Below are 18,366 nucleotides of genomic sequence, written 5' to 3'. Positions count from 1 at the left end.
CCATGATCTTATTGAACTGCAGAGCAGACAGAAAGGGTCTCATTTCCTTGCTTGTTTTGTCATTATTTAAGAGACTCAAACTATGGTCATCAGATCTTAAGTTTCTTTGTCTTGAAGAGTTTGGATAAAGTAGGGGGAAAAAAGTTACTTTCAACAAGTGCAATTAGGACATGGAATATCTTGCCAGAAACTGGTGAAAACAGAATCCACCATAGCAGCTGTTAATGAGGGAAGTGCATAAATATTTGAAAAAGTAAGATTTTTTAACAGTCAAGGGGGTAAAGTGGTTTTCAAAGGCCTGTCTCAGTTCCAATGGGCTAAACAGCTTCCCCGTGCTATAAAAGGATCCTGCGATTTAAAAGTAGATTAATTTCAACCCTCTCTGACCTAACCTGCGCCATGTATATTCCTATCAAATAGGCTAGGAAGTAACATGCACTTGGGTGTCTACCAATGCTCTATTCAAAAAAAAACTAAGCACAGCAATGAATTTCTGAGATTGAAGCCAGGCAAATCTCATTGAGAGAGAGAGAGAAATAAACTAAGTATCTTCAGGCCCGTTAGTAATGGGCAAATTACTAGAAACGGTTAGGTACAATGAATGTCTGCAAAAAAAAGTACAAGCTGAATAGGGAAAGTCAGCATGTTTGTGAAAGACAAGTCACATTTTAACTATCCTAAAAACAAGCTTTCACTGAAGTGACAGAGGAGAATCAATAGATATAACTAGGCCAGGAGCATAATGATAGTCAACAATACAGGTTAAGTCAGTACATGACTACAGATACAGTTCAATTTGAAGTGCAAAGTAGTACACTGTGGGTGCAATAATTAATGGGAATACGCTAACAAAGGACAGATTGGGGCTAGGTGGGGAAACAATATGGCGAAGAGAGATTTGGGGCGTCCAAAAACGCATTAGGTGCATAAAGTGAAGAGGGTATGGAAGGTTGTGCATCACATAAAAAGATAGAGAAAAGGAAAGTGGAGGATAGGAAGGAGTAAAGAAAAGGGAAGAAAGGAGACAGGATTCAGAGGAAAGAAAGAACTTGCATTTTTAAGCACTTTTCACAATCTTAGGACATCCCAAAAAGTGGTCAAGATGCATAGTCGCATAATGCAAGGAAACATGGCAGCCAATTTGCTTGCAGCAACAGCCCACAAAAAGCAATGAACAGTGAGATAATATGTTTTAGGTGACATTGGTTGAGGAATAAATGTTGGCCAGAATATGGAAGGACTACTGACATTATACAGAATGGTGGTCAGACCACACTGAAAATTGGTCTTGGGCACTTTACAAAAGACAGATGGGATGGTAAGGGACCAATCTGCAATGAATTACTGGATACCGAAGATGAAGGAAGTTAAACCATGAGAAACTGGGTACTCTTAGGAAATATTCCCAAGGAGATGAGAAGGTTAAAGGGTGATCTAGGGAAAAAATATTTAAATAATGAAGGAAACTGACAAGGTAGATGGAGAATAACTCTTCCCTCTAGTTAGGGAATCCAGAACAAAAGGGACATAATCCTAAAAGAACAAGGCTGAATAAAGTACCAGAAAATAATTCCTTCAGAGGGACTGGAATGCAATACCCCAAAAAGCCACAGATGTAGAATCAATTGCAGCATTAATACTGTAAACAGATATTTGGAAAGTATGGGTATTAAAAAAGATGGAGAAAAGGGCAGGAATTAAGATATAGGAGCTATGGCCAATGAATAAAGTAGAGCAGGCTTGACTGGCAGCCATCAATTGAGAAATAAGCTGGTGGATCAAAAATATCAAATTGCTCAGATCACCTGAATAGATTCAAAATGTTACAATAGCATAGGCAAATGGAAACAAGGCTCAGTAATGTGCAAAATCAGTGTCAGGCTGCCATGCCTCCAAATTATCAATAACAGAATCAGGTAGTCATTTGATATATCAAAATGTAAATGATCAATTTCACTTTTTTTGGTTATTATACAATTAGAATTGCAGCGTTCGAGGAGGATCAGCTCCTCAGTTTTGGAATCTGGATTGGAATCTAGATAAAATCAAGGGGCCTAAAAAATACTAGTTGGGTAATCTCCAACCAGTGAGCATGGGCCAAAAACACATCTGCCAATTTTCTACTGCACTTCAGGAAGATAGAATGGCTGGTCTGGAAAAAAAAAATGATACTGGTTATAATAGGAGTGGAAGGTGCATTTCTGAAGATGGGGCAGAATAGACGGGAGGCTTACTCTGCCATACTGTATAAAAGGCATTTCAAGCAAACAGATGCTCAGCACTTGAAGACACTTTCATCTTCAGCACAAAATTAATTATTTTCCACATTCATGGTTTTATAACTATAAGCAGCTATTAATTGCTCACTTACCATCTGTGGATCATTGGACCTGCTCACCCAACCAGAAATGAGCTTCAGGGTTTCCCTTTTTACTGTTCGCATACTTCTAATCAGGGGCTGTTTTGTAACCATATCACCTATGATATAAACAAACAAAATATAATTAGTCATAGCAAATTAGAGATATGCATTCTGTTAAGCAATGCACCTTCCACTGTTTAAACTTTTTTCATACGTCCTTTCCATTCAGGGTCAGATTACATCCCTAATAAAAAATTCCTCTGTGACTCTATCAAAACAAACCAACTGTATAAAATCTGGTCATTCTATTGAGAAGGTACCAAGATATATTTAGCTATAACAATAGCAGATCATCAGGTTACGAGAATCAGAAACAATATACTTCTATAAACATAGTTGCCTGCTTGTCCTCACAAAAACGCTTTCAACTTGGAACCTAATTAGCATTAATGTTTAAGTTGACAGACATTTACAAGGCAATTTTTCCTCCCTCTAGTGGTAGGAATTCCAATACTCAAGCATCTCAAAAGGAGCACTGAAACAATTCAGATACTATCAAGCAGCACTGGAGCTCATGCATTGTTTCACAGCACACAGCAAATTTTTTTTTTCAAGTACAAAAAAACTCAACCAACCATTTGTTTGAATTGCTGCTGAAATATTTTCACTGAGGCACTTGTATACATTCAGCATATCCAGATATATTCGGCCAAGCTGGATGACAAACGGGTGGCCAACTGCTTTGCAGGCTCGAACATTAGTTTTCAGAATACTACCAAGCTGTTTTACAGTTTCCGGATCCTTAAGAATGTCAACATTCTACAGGTGAAGGAGAAAAAAAAAATCAACCAACTGGTCTGAATGCTACTACATGTGCTCCCAGTTTTTTTCCATTTTTGCCATCTCTTCATCTTTCAAACACAAGCCAAATATTGACAAGTTTGAATGCTCTATTTGGAAAGATAATGCATTTTGAAATATCGGCAACTGTAAAACTGTCACAGTTCTGGCTTTGTCTCAAAACTTGTATTCATTACAAAATGGCAAGTTCCAAAAGCAGAGTTTTCCAACTCTTTCATGCAGCAGAGCTGGCATACCCAAGATTAAGAATTACCCTGGATGTTATTGGCTACTGAAGATCACATGGAATGGCCACCATATTCCCAAATATTTGAAAAGGCGAAAAATATTGGATCATCATGGCAACGCATAGAAGCCAAAACTAGATTTAAATAAGGTTGAACAACACATAGATGTAGCAAGATACTAAGTGCAATACTCATGGGAAACATTTCACATTAAACATTAATTTGAAATCCACCAGGTAACCTAAGAGAACAAGGCAGGTAGTGCAGGAGTCTCCTGATAGGATCTCACTCGCTAATCGGTGTTCCATTTTGGATACTGCTGAAGGTGATGATTCCTCATAGGAGTGCAGTCAGAGCCAAGTTTGTGGAACCACAGGTGGCTCAGCTGCACAGGAGGGGAGGAAGGAGGAGTGGAAGAGCAGGAGTGATAGGGGACTCGTTAGTTAAGGGAAGAGACAGGTGTTTCTGCGGCAGTAAACGTGACTCCAGGATGGTGTGTTGCCTGGTGCCAGGGTCAAGGATGTCAGAGTGGTGCAGGACATTCTTCTGGGGGAGGGTGAAGAGCTAGAGGTCGTGGTCCACATTGGTACCAATGACATAGGCAAGAAAGGGGATGCGGTCCTGAAAGCAGATTTTAGGGAGCTAGGAAGCAGATTAAAAAGCAGGTTCTCAAAAGCAGCAATCTCAGGATTACTCCCAGTCCCATGTGCAAGTGAGCATAGGAATAGGAGAATTGAGCAATTGAACATGTAGCTGGAGAACTGGTGGAGGAGGGAGGGCATCAGATTTCTGAAACATTGGGACCGGTTCTGGGGCAGGTGGGACCTGTATAAGATGGATGGGTTGCATCGTAGCAGGACTGGGATGAAAATCCTTGCAGGGAGATTTGCTAGTGCTATTGGGGAGGGTTTAAACTAAATTGTCAGGGGGATGGGAACCTGAGAGGGAGCTCAGATTGGAGGGAAGCAAAACTGGTAACTAATCAGGGGTGTGGGAACCAGGAGCAAGTATCAGAGAGGAATATCAAGGTGGACAGAAAACTGCGGGAGAAAGATAGCACAAGAGTAGGGAATAGTAAGTTATTAGGTGGAGACAGAGTAAGGGAGAAAGTAATAAAGTCTGAATCAGGGTTTATGTGCTTGTATGTGAATGCACGGAGTGTCGTTAATAAGACTGGTGAGTTACTGGCGCAGATTGCCATGTGGAAATATGATGTTGTGGCTATAACAGAACCCTGGCTCAAAGGGCAGCAGGACTGGGTGTTAAACATTCCTGGATACAAGGTGTTCAGGAAAGATAGGAAAGGGAAAAATGGGGGAGGAGTGGCAGTGTTGATTGCAGAGAGCACTGCAGTGCTGGAGAAAAAGCATGTCCAGAGGGGTTGAGCACAGAAGCAATTTGGCTACAGCTAAAGGAACAAAAAAGGTGCGGTTACATTGCTTGGTGTTGTCTATAGGCCACCAGCTGGTGGGAAGGACATGGAGGAACAAATTTGCAAGGAAATTACAGAGAGGTGCAAAAATTATAGGGTATTTATAATGGGGGACTTTAATTACCCAAACATAGACTGGGATAATAGTAGTGTAAAGGGCAGTGAGGGGCAAGAGTTCATAGCGTGTTCAGTAAAGTTTTCTACAACAGTATGTTGCTAATCCAACGAGAAAGGAGACACTGCTCGACCTGGTTCTTGGGAATGAAGTGGGCCAAATATCAGTAGGAGAGCACTTAGGGGATAGCGATCATTCCATCATACGTTTTAGGCTGACTATGGAAAAGGACAAAGAGCAATCCAGAGTTAAAATAATTAACTGGGGCAAGGCCACCTTCAATGGGGTAAGAATGGAGCTGGGGTGAATAAATTGGAGTCAAAAGCTGGCAGGAAAACCAGTAGATGAACAATGGGCTACCTTCAAAGAAGCGATATTTCGGGCATAGTCAAGGTATGTTCCCTCAAAAAGGGGAAAAGTAGAGCAAACAAATCCAGAACGCCCTGGATGAGAAAAGAGGTTGAGATTAAGATAAAGAAAGAGTGTGCTTATGACAGCTGCCAGGTGGAAAATACTATTGAGAACCAGGCGGAATATAGAAGGTCCAGAAGGGAAGTGAAAAAGCAAAGAGAGAGCTTGAAAAGAGACTGGCTGCTAGCATGAAAGGAAATCCCAAAGTTTTCTATAGGCATATACATAGTAAAAGGGTGGTAAAAGGAGGAGTAGAGCCAATTAGGGACCAGAAAGGGGATTTACACATGGAGGCAGAGGGCATAACTGAGGTATTAAACAAGTACTTTGCATCTGTCTTTCCGAGGAAGAAGATGCAACCCAGGCAATGTTGAAAGAGGAGGCAAGTCAGACACGAGAGGGGTTTAAAATTGATAAAGTAGTATTAGACAGGCTGTCTGTACTTAAAGTGGATAAAGCACCAGGACCAGATGAGATGCATCCAAAGATAGAGAGAAATGAGAGTGGAAATCGCAGAGGCACTGGTCATAATTTTTTCAGTCTCCCTTAGACTCGGAGGGTGGTGCCAGAGGACTGGAGAATTGCAAACGTTACACCCTTGTTCAAAAAAAGGGTGTAAAGATAAGCCCAGCAACTACAGTCCAGTCAGTTTAACTTCGGTGGTGGGAAAACTTCTGGAAAAAAAAAATTCAGGACAAAATCAATCGTCACATGGACAAATGAGAGTTAATTAAGGAAAGCCAGCATGGATTTCTTAAGGGAAAATCATGTGTAACTAACTTGCTGGAGTTTTTTTGAGGCGGTAACAGAGAGGGTTGATAAGGGCAATGCTGTTGATGTGGTGTACATGGACTTTCAAAAGGCGTATGATGCAGTGTCACACAACAGACTTGTGAGCAAACTTGTAGCTCATGGAATAAAAGGGATGGTAGCATCATGGATACGAAATTGGCTGAGTGACAGGAAACAAAGAGTAGTGGTTAATGGATATTTTTCAGGCCAGAGGAAGGTTTGCAGTGGAGTTCCCCAGGGATCAGTGTTGGGACCCTTGCTTTTCCTGATATATATTAATGACCTAAACCTTGGTGTCCAGGCACAATTTCAAAGTTTGCAGATGATATGAAACTTGGAAGCATTGCGAACTGTGAGGAGGATGACGTAGAACTGCAAAAGGACAGACAAGTTGGTGGAATGGGCAGGCAGATGAAGTTTAATGCAGAGAAATGAGAAGTGATTCATTTTGGTAGGAAGAACATAAAGACACAGTGTAAAATAAAGGGTACAATTCTAAAGGGGGTACAGGAGCAGAGGGGCCACGGTGTATATGTGCATAAGTCATTGAAGGTGGCAGGACAGGGTGAAAGCGTGGATAATAAAGCATACAGTATCCTGGGCTTTATTAATAGGGGAATAGAGTACAAGAGCAAGGAAATTATGTTGAACTTGTATAAGACACTAGTTCGGCCTCAGCTGAAGAATTGCATCCAGTTCTGGGCACTGCACTTGAGGAACAAGTGAGGGCATTGGAGACAGTACAGAAAAGATTCACAAGAATGGTTCCAGGGATGAGGAATTTCAGTTATGAAGATAGATTGGAGAAGTTAGAACTGTTTTCCTTGGAGAAGGTGAAGAGGTCATTTGATAGAGGTATTCAAAATCATGAGGGGTTTGGACAGAGTAGATAGAGAGAAATTGTTCCCACTCATGAAACGATCGAGAACAAGGGGCCACAGGTTTAATGTATCTGTTAACAGAAGCAAAAGTGACAGGAGGAAAAACTTTTTCACGCAGCGAGTGGTTAAGGTCTGGAATGCGCTGCCTGAGAACGTGGTGGAGGCAGGTTCAATTGAAGCATTCAAAAAGGCAATTAGAGTTATATGAAAAGGAAGAATGTGCAGGTTATGGGGAGAAGGTGGGGGATGGAACTGAGGGAACTGCTCTTTCAGAGAGCTAGTGCAGACATGATGGGCCAAATGGCCTCCTTCTGCACCAACGATTGTGATTGTGAAATCCACGTGGTAGTATAACAGATCCCACACCTTATAAAGTGAGAGATTAATGTCTGAATTTTACTGTATTTCTCCCTTTAACAGTTTAGTAATGAATTATTAAAATGGTTCAATCTGTCAATCTACATACTATTTCAATTAGTCTGCACAAAAACACCTAAGTGAGCTTCAATTTTCAACAACTGCAAGATGCAAAAGACTAAACTATGTCAGATACTTCTCACTGAATATGCTGATTGGTGAGTTAGAGGTACCACTGACAGAAGCAATGGAATTTCTTTAGATACATAGTTACCTCAAGCAATTTTAAAAACCAGGTTTACCATTTAGTTACACGGCTAAGTTGGAAAAGCTGGGGTTGTTCTCCCTGGAGCAAAAGGAGATTGAGGAGAGATCTAATGGAGGTGTACAAGATTATGACAGACTTAGAAAAGTTAGGCAAGGAAAAACTGTTCCCATTAGCTGATGGTACAAGACTAGGGGACACATTTTGACGGTTTTGGGCAAGAGATGCAAGGGGAATGTGAAGAACCTTTTACACTTGCTGCCCACGAGGATGGTGGAAGCAGAGACAAAGAACAATTTCAAAAAAGGAAATTAGATGGGCACTTGAAGGAAATAAACTTGCAGGCTTTGGGGATTGAGCAGGGGATTGGAACTGACTGCAAAGAGCCGGCATGAACTCAATGGGATGAATGACAAGCATATAATTGCGCAAAGATGGGAGACAGGTCAGAAGGTTGGACAGAATATAAAAAACAGCAAAAACTGACTAAAAGATTGATAAAGGAAGGTAAAAATAGAGTACAAGAGAAAGCTTGCTAGAAATATAAAGACAGATATTTAAAGAAAAGAGTTAACAAAGTGAAAGTTGGTCCACTGGGAATCCCGCTAGCCTGGCAAAGCCATGTGACCTCTCATCCTGCGAAGAGAGAACACGATGTAACCGCTTCTTTTTGCTTTTATGGCCTGAGATCCCTCTCGTCAGCTGTGTAGTACTGTTGCCTCTGACTCAGAAGGTTGCGAGTTCAAGTCCTACTCCAGGACTTATCAAAAATCTAGGCTGACATTCCAGTGTAGTACTGAAGGAGTGTTGCACTGTCAATGGTGCTGTCCTTCAGATGATGTATGTTATGTTAAACCAAGGTCCCTCCTGCTCTCTCAGGTGGATGTAAGAGATCCTGTGGCACTGTTTTGAACAGCAGGGAAGTTATAGAATCATAGAAAGGTTATAGCACAGAAAAAGGCCACTTGGCCCATCATTCATGTCTGTGCCAGCCGAAAAGAAAGCCACCCAGCCTAATCCTAGCTAGAAATATAAAAACAGATAGTAAGAGTTTCTATAAATATTTTTCAAAAAGGGTTAGCAAAGTGAGCATTGGTCCTATAAAATGTGAGACTGGGGACTTAATTATGGAAAATAAGGAGATGGCAGATGAATTGAACAGATATTTTGCATTGGTCTTCACTATAGAGGATATAAGTAACATCCTAGAAATAGCTGTAAATCAGGAAATGGAAGGGAGGAACTCAACAAAATTCTAATCACCAGGGTAGTGGGACTGAGCAAATTGTTGGAGCTGCAGGCTAACAAGTCCCCAGGTCCTGATGGACTTCATCCTAGGGTGTTAAAAGTGGCTATTGAGATAGTTGATGCGTTAGTTTTAATTTTCCAAAATTCCCTAGATTTGGGGAAGGTTCCGTTGGATTGGAAAATAGCAAACATAACTCCTTTATTCAAACAAGGGAGGGAGATAGAAAGCAGGGAACTACAGGCCAGTTAGCTGAACATCTGTCTGAGGGAAAACGCTAGCAACTATTACGAAAGACGTTATCGCAGGGCACTTAGAAAAATTGAAGGACCGAAGGTATGGTTGCTAAACTTGCTGATGGCACAAAGATAGGTCGGAAAGTAGGTTGTGAAGAGGACATTAGAAGGCTACAAAGGGATATAAGATAGGTTAAGTGGGTCGGCAAAAATCTGGCAAATGAAGTATCGTGGGAAAATGCGAAGTTGTCCATTTTGGCAGGAATAACAACAAAAAAGCAGAATATCTAAATGGTGAGAGATTACAGAGCTCGGAGATACAGAGGGATCTGGGTGTTCTAGTGCATGAATCGCAAAAGGTTAGTATGGAGCTACAGCACATTCTTAAGAAAACTAATAGAATGTTATCATTTATTGCGAGGGGAATCGAATACAAAAGTAGGAGGCTATACAGAGCATTGGTGAGACTACATCTGGAGTACTGTGTACAGTGTTGGTCTCCTTATTTAAGGAAGGATGTAAATGCTTTGGAAACAGTTCAAAGAAGGTTTTCTAGACTGATACCTGGAATGGGCGGGCTATCTTATGGAGGAAAGAATGGACAGGCTAGGCTTATATCTACTGGAATTTAGAAGAGTAAGAGGCGATTTGATTGAAACATAAGATCCTGAGGGGTCTTGACAGGGTGAATGTGGAAAGGATGCTTCCCCTTGTGGGAGAATCTAGAACCAGGGGTCACCCATTTAAGACAGATGAGAATTTTTTTCTCAGAGGGTGGTGAGTCTTTGGAACTCTCTTCCTCAAAAGGCAGTGGAAGCAGAGTCTTTGAATATGTTTACGGCAGAGGTAGATAGATTCTTGATAAGCAAAGGGGTGAAAGGTTATCGGGGGTAGGTGACAATGTGGAGAAATCAGTTCAGCCATGAACTTATTGAATGGCGGAGCAGGCTCTATCGGCCTACTCCTGCTCCTAATTCATAAGTTCGAAATACAAAAGTTTTTATTTTGCCACAATGAACAATGCTGTAATTTTTCCCTATTCACCCATTTCATGCAAAACCTCCATCAAGACATCAGTTGCAGCATATAGGTCATAAATCATAAACTCAGCTAGTTCACAAGAATGAAGTGGTGATTGATGCTTAAAAGTTTAAAAATACACTATTTCTGTGCAAAAGGTTAATTTCAGTACAGGGAGAGATACAAGGAATGATTCCATTCCTTTCCTTTTTTTGCAACTTTAATCAAATGTCTATTTTTTTGTATAGATATATTTTTCCAATGCCCACAATATTTGGTGGGAAAAAAACTGCAATGTGGTGGTGGAGTTAAAAAGAATCAGCCTGTACAAAAGGACCACCACCACAAAATTCAGTCAACTATGTTATGCAGCATCCACAAGATTCATACCTTACAATTAAGATACTCAGTGGCTCACTTGGGAAGCTCAATGAACACAATTAAAAAAGGAAAAAGCAGGAGGAGGTGGGACAAAAGAAGCAGCACTTAAAAGAAGCATTTAAACAATTTGTGTAGCATCAAGTTCCAACTACTGTTTGAACATGTTATGAAATTTCAAGAATCTCACTTCTGTAAGAGATTAGTAAATAATTATGTGCATAAGTAAACTTTACAATATTTTGGTTAAAATAACATTACTTACTTTAGTTGCTTGCTGAATTATACTGTCCCAGACCTGATTTGGCAACATCATATATTTTTCTATTAAATGTTCTTGTACTGCCTGGTCAGTCTGAGCACCTATCATATAACCAACCGCTTCATAAAACGTGTGAACCTATTGACAGTGAAAAGAATATAAAATTTGTTTTGAACTAGAATTATGCTAAGATAGTGGTAAAAGGAAATCAAATGAGATTTAACTTGAACTATTTACATGTCAGGTTTTCAATCCACACACATCTTTATAAACCCTTGAATATCTAAATAACTTTTTTTCAAAACTATATATGTAACCTTACCTGCTGTGGCTGAAGATCACAAATTATAGTATTGATATTATTTAGAATCTCATCAATGAATGGCATTACTTCTCCAACTTGGACCTGAACGAAGTGTCGACGACATTTTTGTGCAATTTTAATGAAAGTGTCACAAGCCATATCTTGAACTCCATCATGGGTTTCTGAATTCATAAGGAATCAAAACTTTTATATTTAAAAATGAATATGGTTAAGCAAGAAATTCTCTGAATGACCTAATGTTTTGCCACAAAGACTGCTCTAAATGATAAAGTCGCATAGGGGAAAAATGTTTTGGTCAGCAAAACCCAATTACAAATTTATTCAGGGAACAGATCATGCTTGTCTTGCATGAATACAGAAAGCACAATACTACATCATGGGCTGATGAAGGCACAGAATATCATCCTGCCCAAGTTAATGCCACACACCTCAGAACCAAAAGGTTGCTGGAGTATCAAATCCCACTCTTGGGCTTGATGATATTACATAGCCCAACACTAATGCAGTAATGGAAGAGAGTCACATCCTTCAGCTGTTAAATCAAGGTCTCATTTGCCAATCCAGCAGTTCAGGTGATTATAATAGCATGGCACTCATTGTTGCTGTTTGGAACTTGCTGTACACAGAATAGCAGGCAGGCTTGTCTGCAAATGAACAATTGCTCCCCTTCCATTTGCACATGAAGCTACTAGAGACTTTTCTGTACAGAGCCTGTATACCTGACCAGGTAGTCAACAAATAAATAATCCAAATTGATTTTCTAAATAAACTTGAAGTACATCCCTGCCCTCAGCATACTTATTTAATGAGAACTAAGACAGATCTGTTCATTTGTGAAATTAAGACACCAGCTTTGGCAAATAGTCATTCCTCTTGCAAACAACATTCTTTCCTCTTATATTTCCAAATGGCTCATAGATACAAGCCACAAATTTAATGTGAATATTAACTATGCTTTAATATTAATGTTTAATTATGATAGTGGTAGTTTCTAACCCAACTAAAGACAGCACTCAAGATGATTAGAGATTGCAGATGTTAATAGCACCAGTCACCAGAACAACAAGTGCCATTGCAAAATCAAACTATTCAAATTTTTTTTTTTTTACAGGTTAGATATAAGGGGCTGTTCCCGTAATTTACATCTTCAAACAATATCCAGGAATTCAACTTTTAATATTAACATCCATTATATGGAAAATTAAGTTTATCCTGTAGCTGTGTAAGAAATATCTGGAGGATAACAGGTTACCACAGGAAAAAGTTCTGAAGAGAATTGAAACATTCTGAAGTACTGTCAATATTTCAGTTTTCATGGGAAATTTTGTCTCAAGATTAAACAGATCGTGTTAAAAAGGTGTACTGTGCATGGGTCTTCAGAAGGTTTGCTGGACCGAGTTCTAGTTCTACGCTTATGTTAAGACTCAAAATGTCTGTGAGACCCCTTCAATTTCATTTGTGGGCAAGGGATCTAAACTCTAAGAATACTAACTGCCAGCAATTTTCTTTTTAAAAAAAAAATGCATTTCTTCCTATTCCAATCTGACAAACTTACCATGCATAAATTCAAACAGTTTGTTAACCACAGTCTTTAAAAACTTCCAGTGAGCTCTCAAGAAACGTGGGTACTGACCCACAATATACATGATATTTGAAGCAATAATGGCTTTGTTGTCTTTACCCCTTTTCTGCTCGCAGAGTCCTAAAAGATCCTATGGAGTTAAAACAATATTATTACAACTTAAAATCCAAACAGAAAATTAACAACCGTGCTAATCTAGAATTCAGGCATTAGATTCAAAAGCTTTTTGTTCCTAGCAAAAAAGACTTACTTTATCAGAATGTTTAATAACTTTTTCCAGTGGAAAAAGTTTAGAAAGCATAATGTCTACCTAATATATCTTACTCCAGGTAAAATTGTTTTAACAAATTTGGAGGAATAACTTGGTTAATTCCTTTCTACTTAAAATTTCTTTTAATTGTCTTAATGATACTAAACATATCCAAGAGGAAACTCAATATGCATGTGGGAAAAAGCAATAGGATATGCTGATACAATTAGAAGAGGAGGGGTGGAAGGAAGCTCACATGGATCATAACCAGTTGGGCTGAATGGCCTATTTCTGTACTGTAAATTCTGCATAATTGCTAAGGGAGTGGAGGGATGGGGAAAAGCTCTGATACCACATATTATACACAAATATAAAATGCAAGTTTCCCCATAGTGTTGTGCTTTTCCAACAGATTTATACATATAAAGCTTTCAACAGAAAAGTTAACTTTAAAATAAGCAAAGTGAGATTAAAAAGCTATTCATTGAGCTCAGCATTGGAGACAAACCAAATGGCCCACAAAGCTCACTCTTCTAAAGAAACCTATGGCTTACCTATCAACATCTAACGGCTTCTTGAATTAATTCCAGAGTTTTGATTCCAGAGTTTTTGCTTCCACTACCGTATGTGGAAGATCATTCTGGATAGCAAGATTCTCATCACTACCCCTTGATGTAAAGAAGTTGCAGAAATTTAGTTTTTCCCACTCCAGAATTTATCATTTTGATATAGGCAATCAGTTTCTGCCTAATTAGTCATTTGGTACCAGTGGAATGCTGACATCACTATCCTCAGGTCTTGTAGGTTCAATCTGGAACACAAGCCACCAAAATTCCCCTGCAACGCCTAGAGCCAACCTTTTAATAGATCATGGTTTATTAAATGAACCATGACTTCTTACTGCTACGTACCCTTTCCACAAGTAGTCTACCCTCAGTTATGGGTCTTCCCATGGCATTCAGGCTGCAGCTATAAAATCAGAATATTTAGCCTCCAGTAACAAAATCTCCCTTGAGTAATGCATGGTTTTTCTCATGTAAAGTGTCATTTTTTTCCCGCCATGGACAATCCCTTCGTCCAAAGAGCCATTATATTGCTCTTACCTACTCTTTCTTGTCCCTACATCCCTGTCCTGATCACAAGTGTCAAGACCTTTTATATACCTATTAGACAACTCCATCCACCTTAGTTTTCTTGCACTGCTTCCTTCAGTTGCCTTTTACAGGTAGTTCAAGCACATATTTCCTGAAGACAATAATCACCCACATCCTTTCCTCTCCTTCACTATTCTGTGGACTGACCATCTTCAGCCAAGTTTCTGCTTGAAATACTTGTTCTAGCATATGCTGCAGTGTATTGCCCTTAAGCTCTTGTTTGTCTGTTCAAGCAACATGATATTGACACTTCAGGAATATGCACTCCACCTGACTACATTTCAGGATATCCATCATCATCCATACAGCCTACATCAGAAGTCTAGCCCCTGATCCCACAATTCACCAGCTGATGTACTAAAGAAGCGTCAACTCAAATTTAAAAACTTTTCTGTTCAATCAATGGTTATAAGTTCAGGTACAATGAGCATCCTGATGTTCTATTTTTCCATACAATGTGAGATCTGGCAAAGTTACTCAAAATGGATTGCTGCGGTAATTCACAGCCCTCGTATTATTTATATATGCAAGAGTTGTTACCTCACTAAAAACAGTTCCCGATCTTCCATATAAAGTCATAGAGATATTCAATACACTTACTTTTATTACAGTCACCAGAAATCTCTTTTCATCTTCCTCATGCATTGCACCACTAATTGAGCCAATAGCCCAACAGAGGGTATTTAGATTCTTCCATGACCATTCAGTACCATTCACTTGGTTGTGAAGTTTGTCAGTCATAATACGTTCTGTATCTGCATAGTCCAAATGAGTAAGGTACACTGCAAAATAAAAACTTAAAATTCTAGAACAGCATATTCTACTTTAGACACTACAAAGATAGTTAACATTACTGTCTCTAAATTTCCCGTGCGCGCAACACTACACTTACCAAAATACATATTTACAGGAATATAGGGACAGGAGTAGGCCATTTGTCCCTTGAGCCTGTTCTGCTATTCAATAAGGTCATGGCTGATCTGTGACCCAAGTCCATCTGCCACCTTTGCCCCAAATCTCTCAGTGCCTTTGGTTAACAAAAGTTTAACCTCAGCTTTAAAATTAACAGTTAACTTAGCATCAATTTTCATTTGTGGAACAGTTCCAAACTTCTACCACACTTCGCATGTAAAAGTTCTTCCTCATTTCACTCTTAAAAGGCTGGTCTAATTTTTACACTATGCCTCGTAGTCCCAGGCTCCCCAACCAGCAGAAATAGTTTCTCTCTATCTACCTTTGATTAGATCACCCTTAACTTTCTAAATTCCAGAGAACACAACCCTAGTTTGTGCAATCTCTCCTTGTAATTTAACCCTTGGAGTTCAATCATTCTGGTAAGTCTACGCCGTACTTCTTCCAAGACCAATATATTTGTACCTTAGGTCTGGCGCCCACAACTGCTCACAGTACTCCAGGTGTGGTCTAACCAGGGCTTTGAATGGCTGAAACATAACTTCTAACCTTTTGAATTCTAGTTTTAAAGATCAGCATTCCATTAGCCTTTCTGATTATATTCTGTTAACTGCTCATGACACGTTAATGGACCCTGCACCCGCCACAATCCACCCCCCCCCCCACCCCCCAAACAACTGTCAAGTCTCTTTGGACATCCACTGTTTCTAGTTTTTCACCATCAGAAAGTACTCTTTTTTTTTTTTTAGGTCCAAAGTAGGTAACTTCACTTCGCCTACACTGAAATCTGTTTGCCATAGTTTTGCTCATTTAATCTATTTATTTCTTTATAATTTTATTCATCCATCTACAATGCTGCCCATCACGGTCTCATCAGCAAGCTTGGCCACGCGCTTTCTATTCCATCATCTAAATTGTTAAATACAGTGAATACTTGAGGCTCCAACACATCCTGCTAATTAGAGCACCTGGCCATTATCACTGCTCTGACAGAGCGACAGAAGACAATTTCCTAATCAAGTCAATAATTTCCCTTCAAATCCATGAGTTTCAACTTGAACCAAAAGTTCTTTAAGATGTACTTTATCAAATGCCATCTGGAAGTCCATATAAGTAACATCCATAGACATTCTCCCCTCTACTATTTGAACCACCTTTACAAAAAATTCCATGAGGCATGGCCTACCCTTTTACAAATCCATGGTGGGTCTCTGACCAGGTGAAAATTTAAGGTATTCAGTTACTCTATCCTTATAGACTCTAGTAATTTCCCAACAGATGATAAGCTAACTAGTTTTCTCACCTTTCTTCAATAGAGTGACATGCACAATTTTTCCATCTAAAAGAATGGTTACCGAATCAGGAATTTGTCCAGTATTTAGAAAAGCTTTGATTAGTTTGTTGTAGGTTACTCAAAAATTCAAACAATAAAGTTCTAAAATATGTTCTATGAAAACTGAAGTAATACTAATGCAGAAGAGAAAACAGTTACTAAAGAGTCTACAAAAATCAATTTTCTGCTCTCAGTAATAATGCATTCACATTTCCTGGCTAAAAATACCATAAAGAAATAAAATTCCCAGGATTTTTAAAAGTGAAATATACAGTGTTTTTGCATCAAGTACAGTGAAATGAGTAAATTACGAACACCTTAGGGACTGGCATCAGTTGTCTTTTTTTTTTTTAAAAACAGTGTCCTTATCTTCAAAATTGTCATTATATATACTGCAAAGTTTCTCAGTAGAAGAGTTCTTTTACTCAGCATCCATAATGGCAGAGAAAGCATTCTATTACTGGGATACAGCACAGCAATCATGCCAGCCCGGAGATAGGGCAGTTTCACTGCCAGCATAGGTGCTGTTTAAAAAAAAAGTTTCCAATTCCACAAAAGCCATATCTTACACAGTTGCTTCATGCTGACCTGCATGTCCCATGTTTTAAGTTGTAAAAAGGACTTGATGTGTTGAAGGAAGTCTGTTGTTAGTAATTTCCAAGTGTCCATGGTTTCAGACTGCCTTTTGTAATTTGGCTCTCGCAATAAGCGTTTCACTGTGTACAGAATGCCGATTATTTTGAATAATAATCCAAAATTGAAAAAGGTTTATAGGATAACTACTTGAGCCATCGACATGTTTAGTTTTAAACATGCTTACATTTTCAACAATACCCCAATACCTAAAATACCTAAAAGGAGCGGAAAGCCTTACCAAGAGTTTCTCTCATATTTTTATACAAGTTGATGGAGTCTGTATCCTTCATGAACTCTCGCACAACCTCTCCTTGATCATTTTCCACCACTAGTACTTCTTCTGGTTTGGCCATACGACTGACCATTAGGAGGCGAACCTTTGAGGAATATTACATTATATTAGAAGTCTTGCAGCATATGGCAATTCAAGCAGGTGCTGTGGATATCAAATCACATGCAATAATCCACATTATATATTCAAAATTACATTTAGAAAAGCTTGCAGATATATACAGACAATTGTAAAGGACTGCTTAGATGAACTAAGTGTTGATAAGTGATGAAAGGTCACAGACCCGAAACGTTAACTCTGCTTCTCTCCACAGATGCTGCCTGACCTGCTGAGTATTTCCAGCATTATAATAAAAGCAAAATACTGCGGATGCTGGAAATCTGAAATAAAAACAAGAAATGCTGGAACCACTCAGCAGGTCTGGCAGCATCTGTGAAAAGAAAAGCAGAGTTAACGTTTCGGGTCAGTGACCCTTCTTCGGAGTATTTCCAACACTTTTATTTCAGATTTCCAGCATCTGCAGTATTTTACTTTTATGAACCAAGTGTTGTACCAATTAACATTTATATACAATGAAAATATCTTACCCAAACATTAAAGCAAAAGGAATGATAAACATTTCTTATAAGGGACCATGATTCAAAGTGATGTCTCCCCCTCCAGAGAAAAAAGTAAATCTCAAGATTAAAAATTTTTAAATGTCCAGTGATTAACAACCCCTCCATGCTCACTTTAGACAACACTGGCAAATAAAGTTGCCTTCTCGGAGGAACATCAAAATGTTGACTTCCAGAAAGCACAGGCGATGCAGGTGTTGAGAATGGACTTTCCCTGTACAGTTCAGAGGCCAAGTGGTTCCAATACTCCAGGCAAATTTTGAATATCTCCGTTTCCTCTACTTCAGACACAAGCAACATGTAATGAAGAGCCTGTGGAATAGACAGAAGATTGTCTAAATTCAATTCTTCTTTTCTCAGTTATGCACAATAATTTATACCATTATGCACACTGCACAGTAACACTTGCTAAAATGCTTA

The 18,366-nt window shown here is 39.1% G+C and overlaps 1 protein-coding gene across 6 annotated transcripts in view; it reads right to left on the bottom strand.

Annotated features, from left to right (window-relative positions):
- LOC137376392 (exportin-1) overlaps positions 1-18,366 on the bottom strand; it is a 54,285-nt gene that overhangs the window by 11,923 nt on the left and 23,996 nt on the right. For all 6 annotated transcript variants that reach the window (XM_068044859.1, XM_068044861.1, XM_068044860.1 and 3 more), the window contains 8 exons: positions 18,061-18,258; positions 17,276-17,414; positions 14,757-14,938; positions 12,726-12,882; positions 11,168-11,331; positions 10,849-10,983; positions 2,998-3,181; positions 2,372-2,478 (listed from right to left, as the gene is read on the bottom strand). In XM_068044859.1, the coding sequence (XP_067900960.1) occupies positions 2,372-2,478; positions 2,998-3,181; positions 10,849-10,983; positions 11,168-11,331; positions 12,726-12,882; positions 14,757-14,938; positions 17,276-17,414; positions 18,061-18,258 (1,266 nt within the window). The remainder of the gene's footprint in view (positions 1-2,371; positions 2,479-2,997; positions 3,182-10,848; positions 10,984-11,167; positions 11,332-12,725; positions 12,883-14,756; positions 14,939-17,275; positions 17,415-18,060; positions 18,259-18,366) is intronic.

This window comes from Heterodontus francisci, chromosome 13 (assembly GCF_036365525.1).
Source record: "Heterodontus francisci isolate sHetFra1 chromosome 13, sHetFra1.hap1, whole genome shotgun sequence".
Classification (NCBI taxonomy): domain Eukaryota; kingdom Metazoa; phylum Chordata; class Chondrichthyes; order Heterodontiformes; family Heterodontidae; genus Heterodontus; species Heterodontus francisci.
This window is presented reverse-complemented; position numbering and strand designations above follow the sequence as displayed.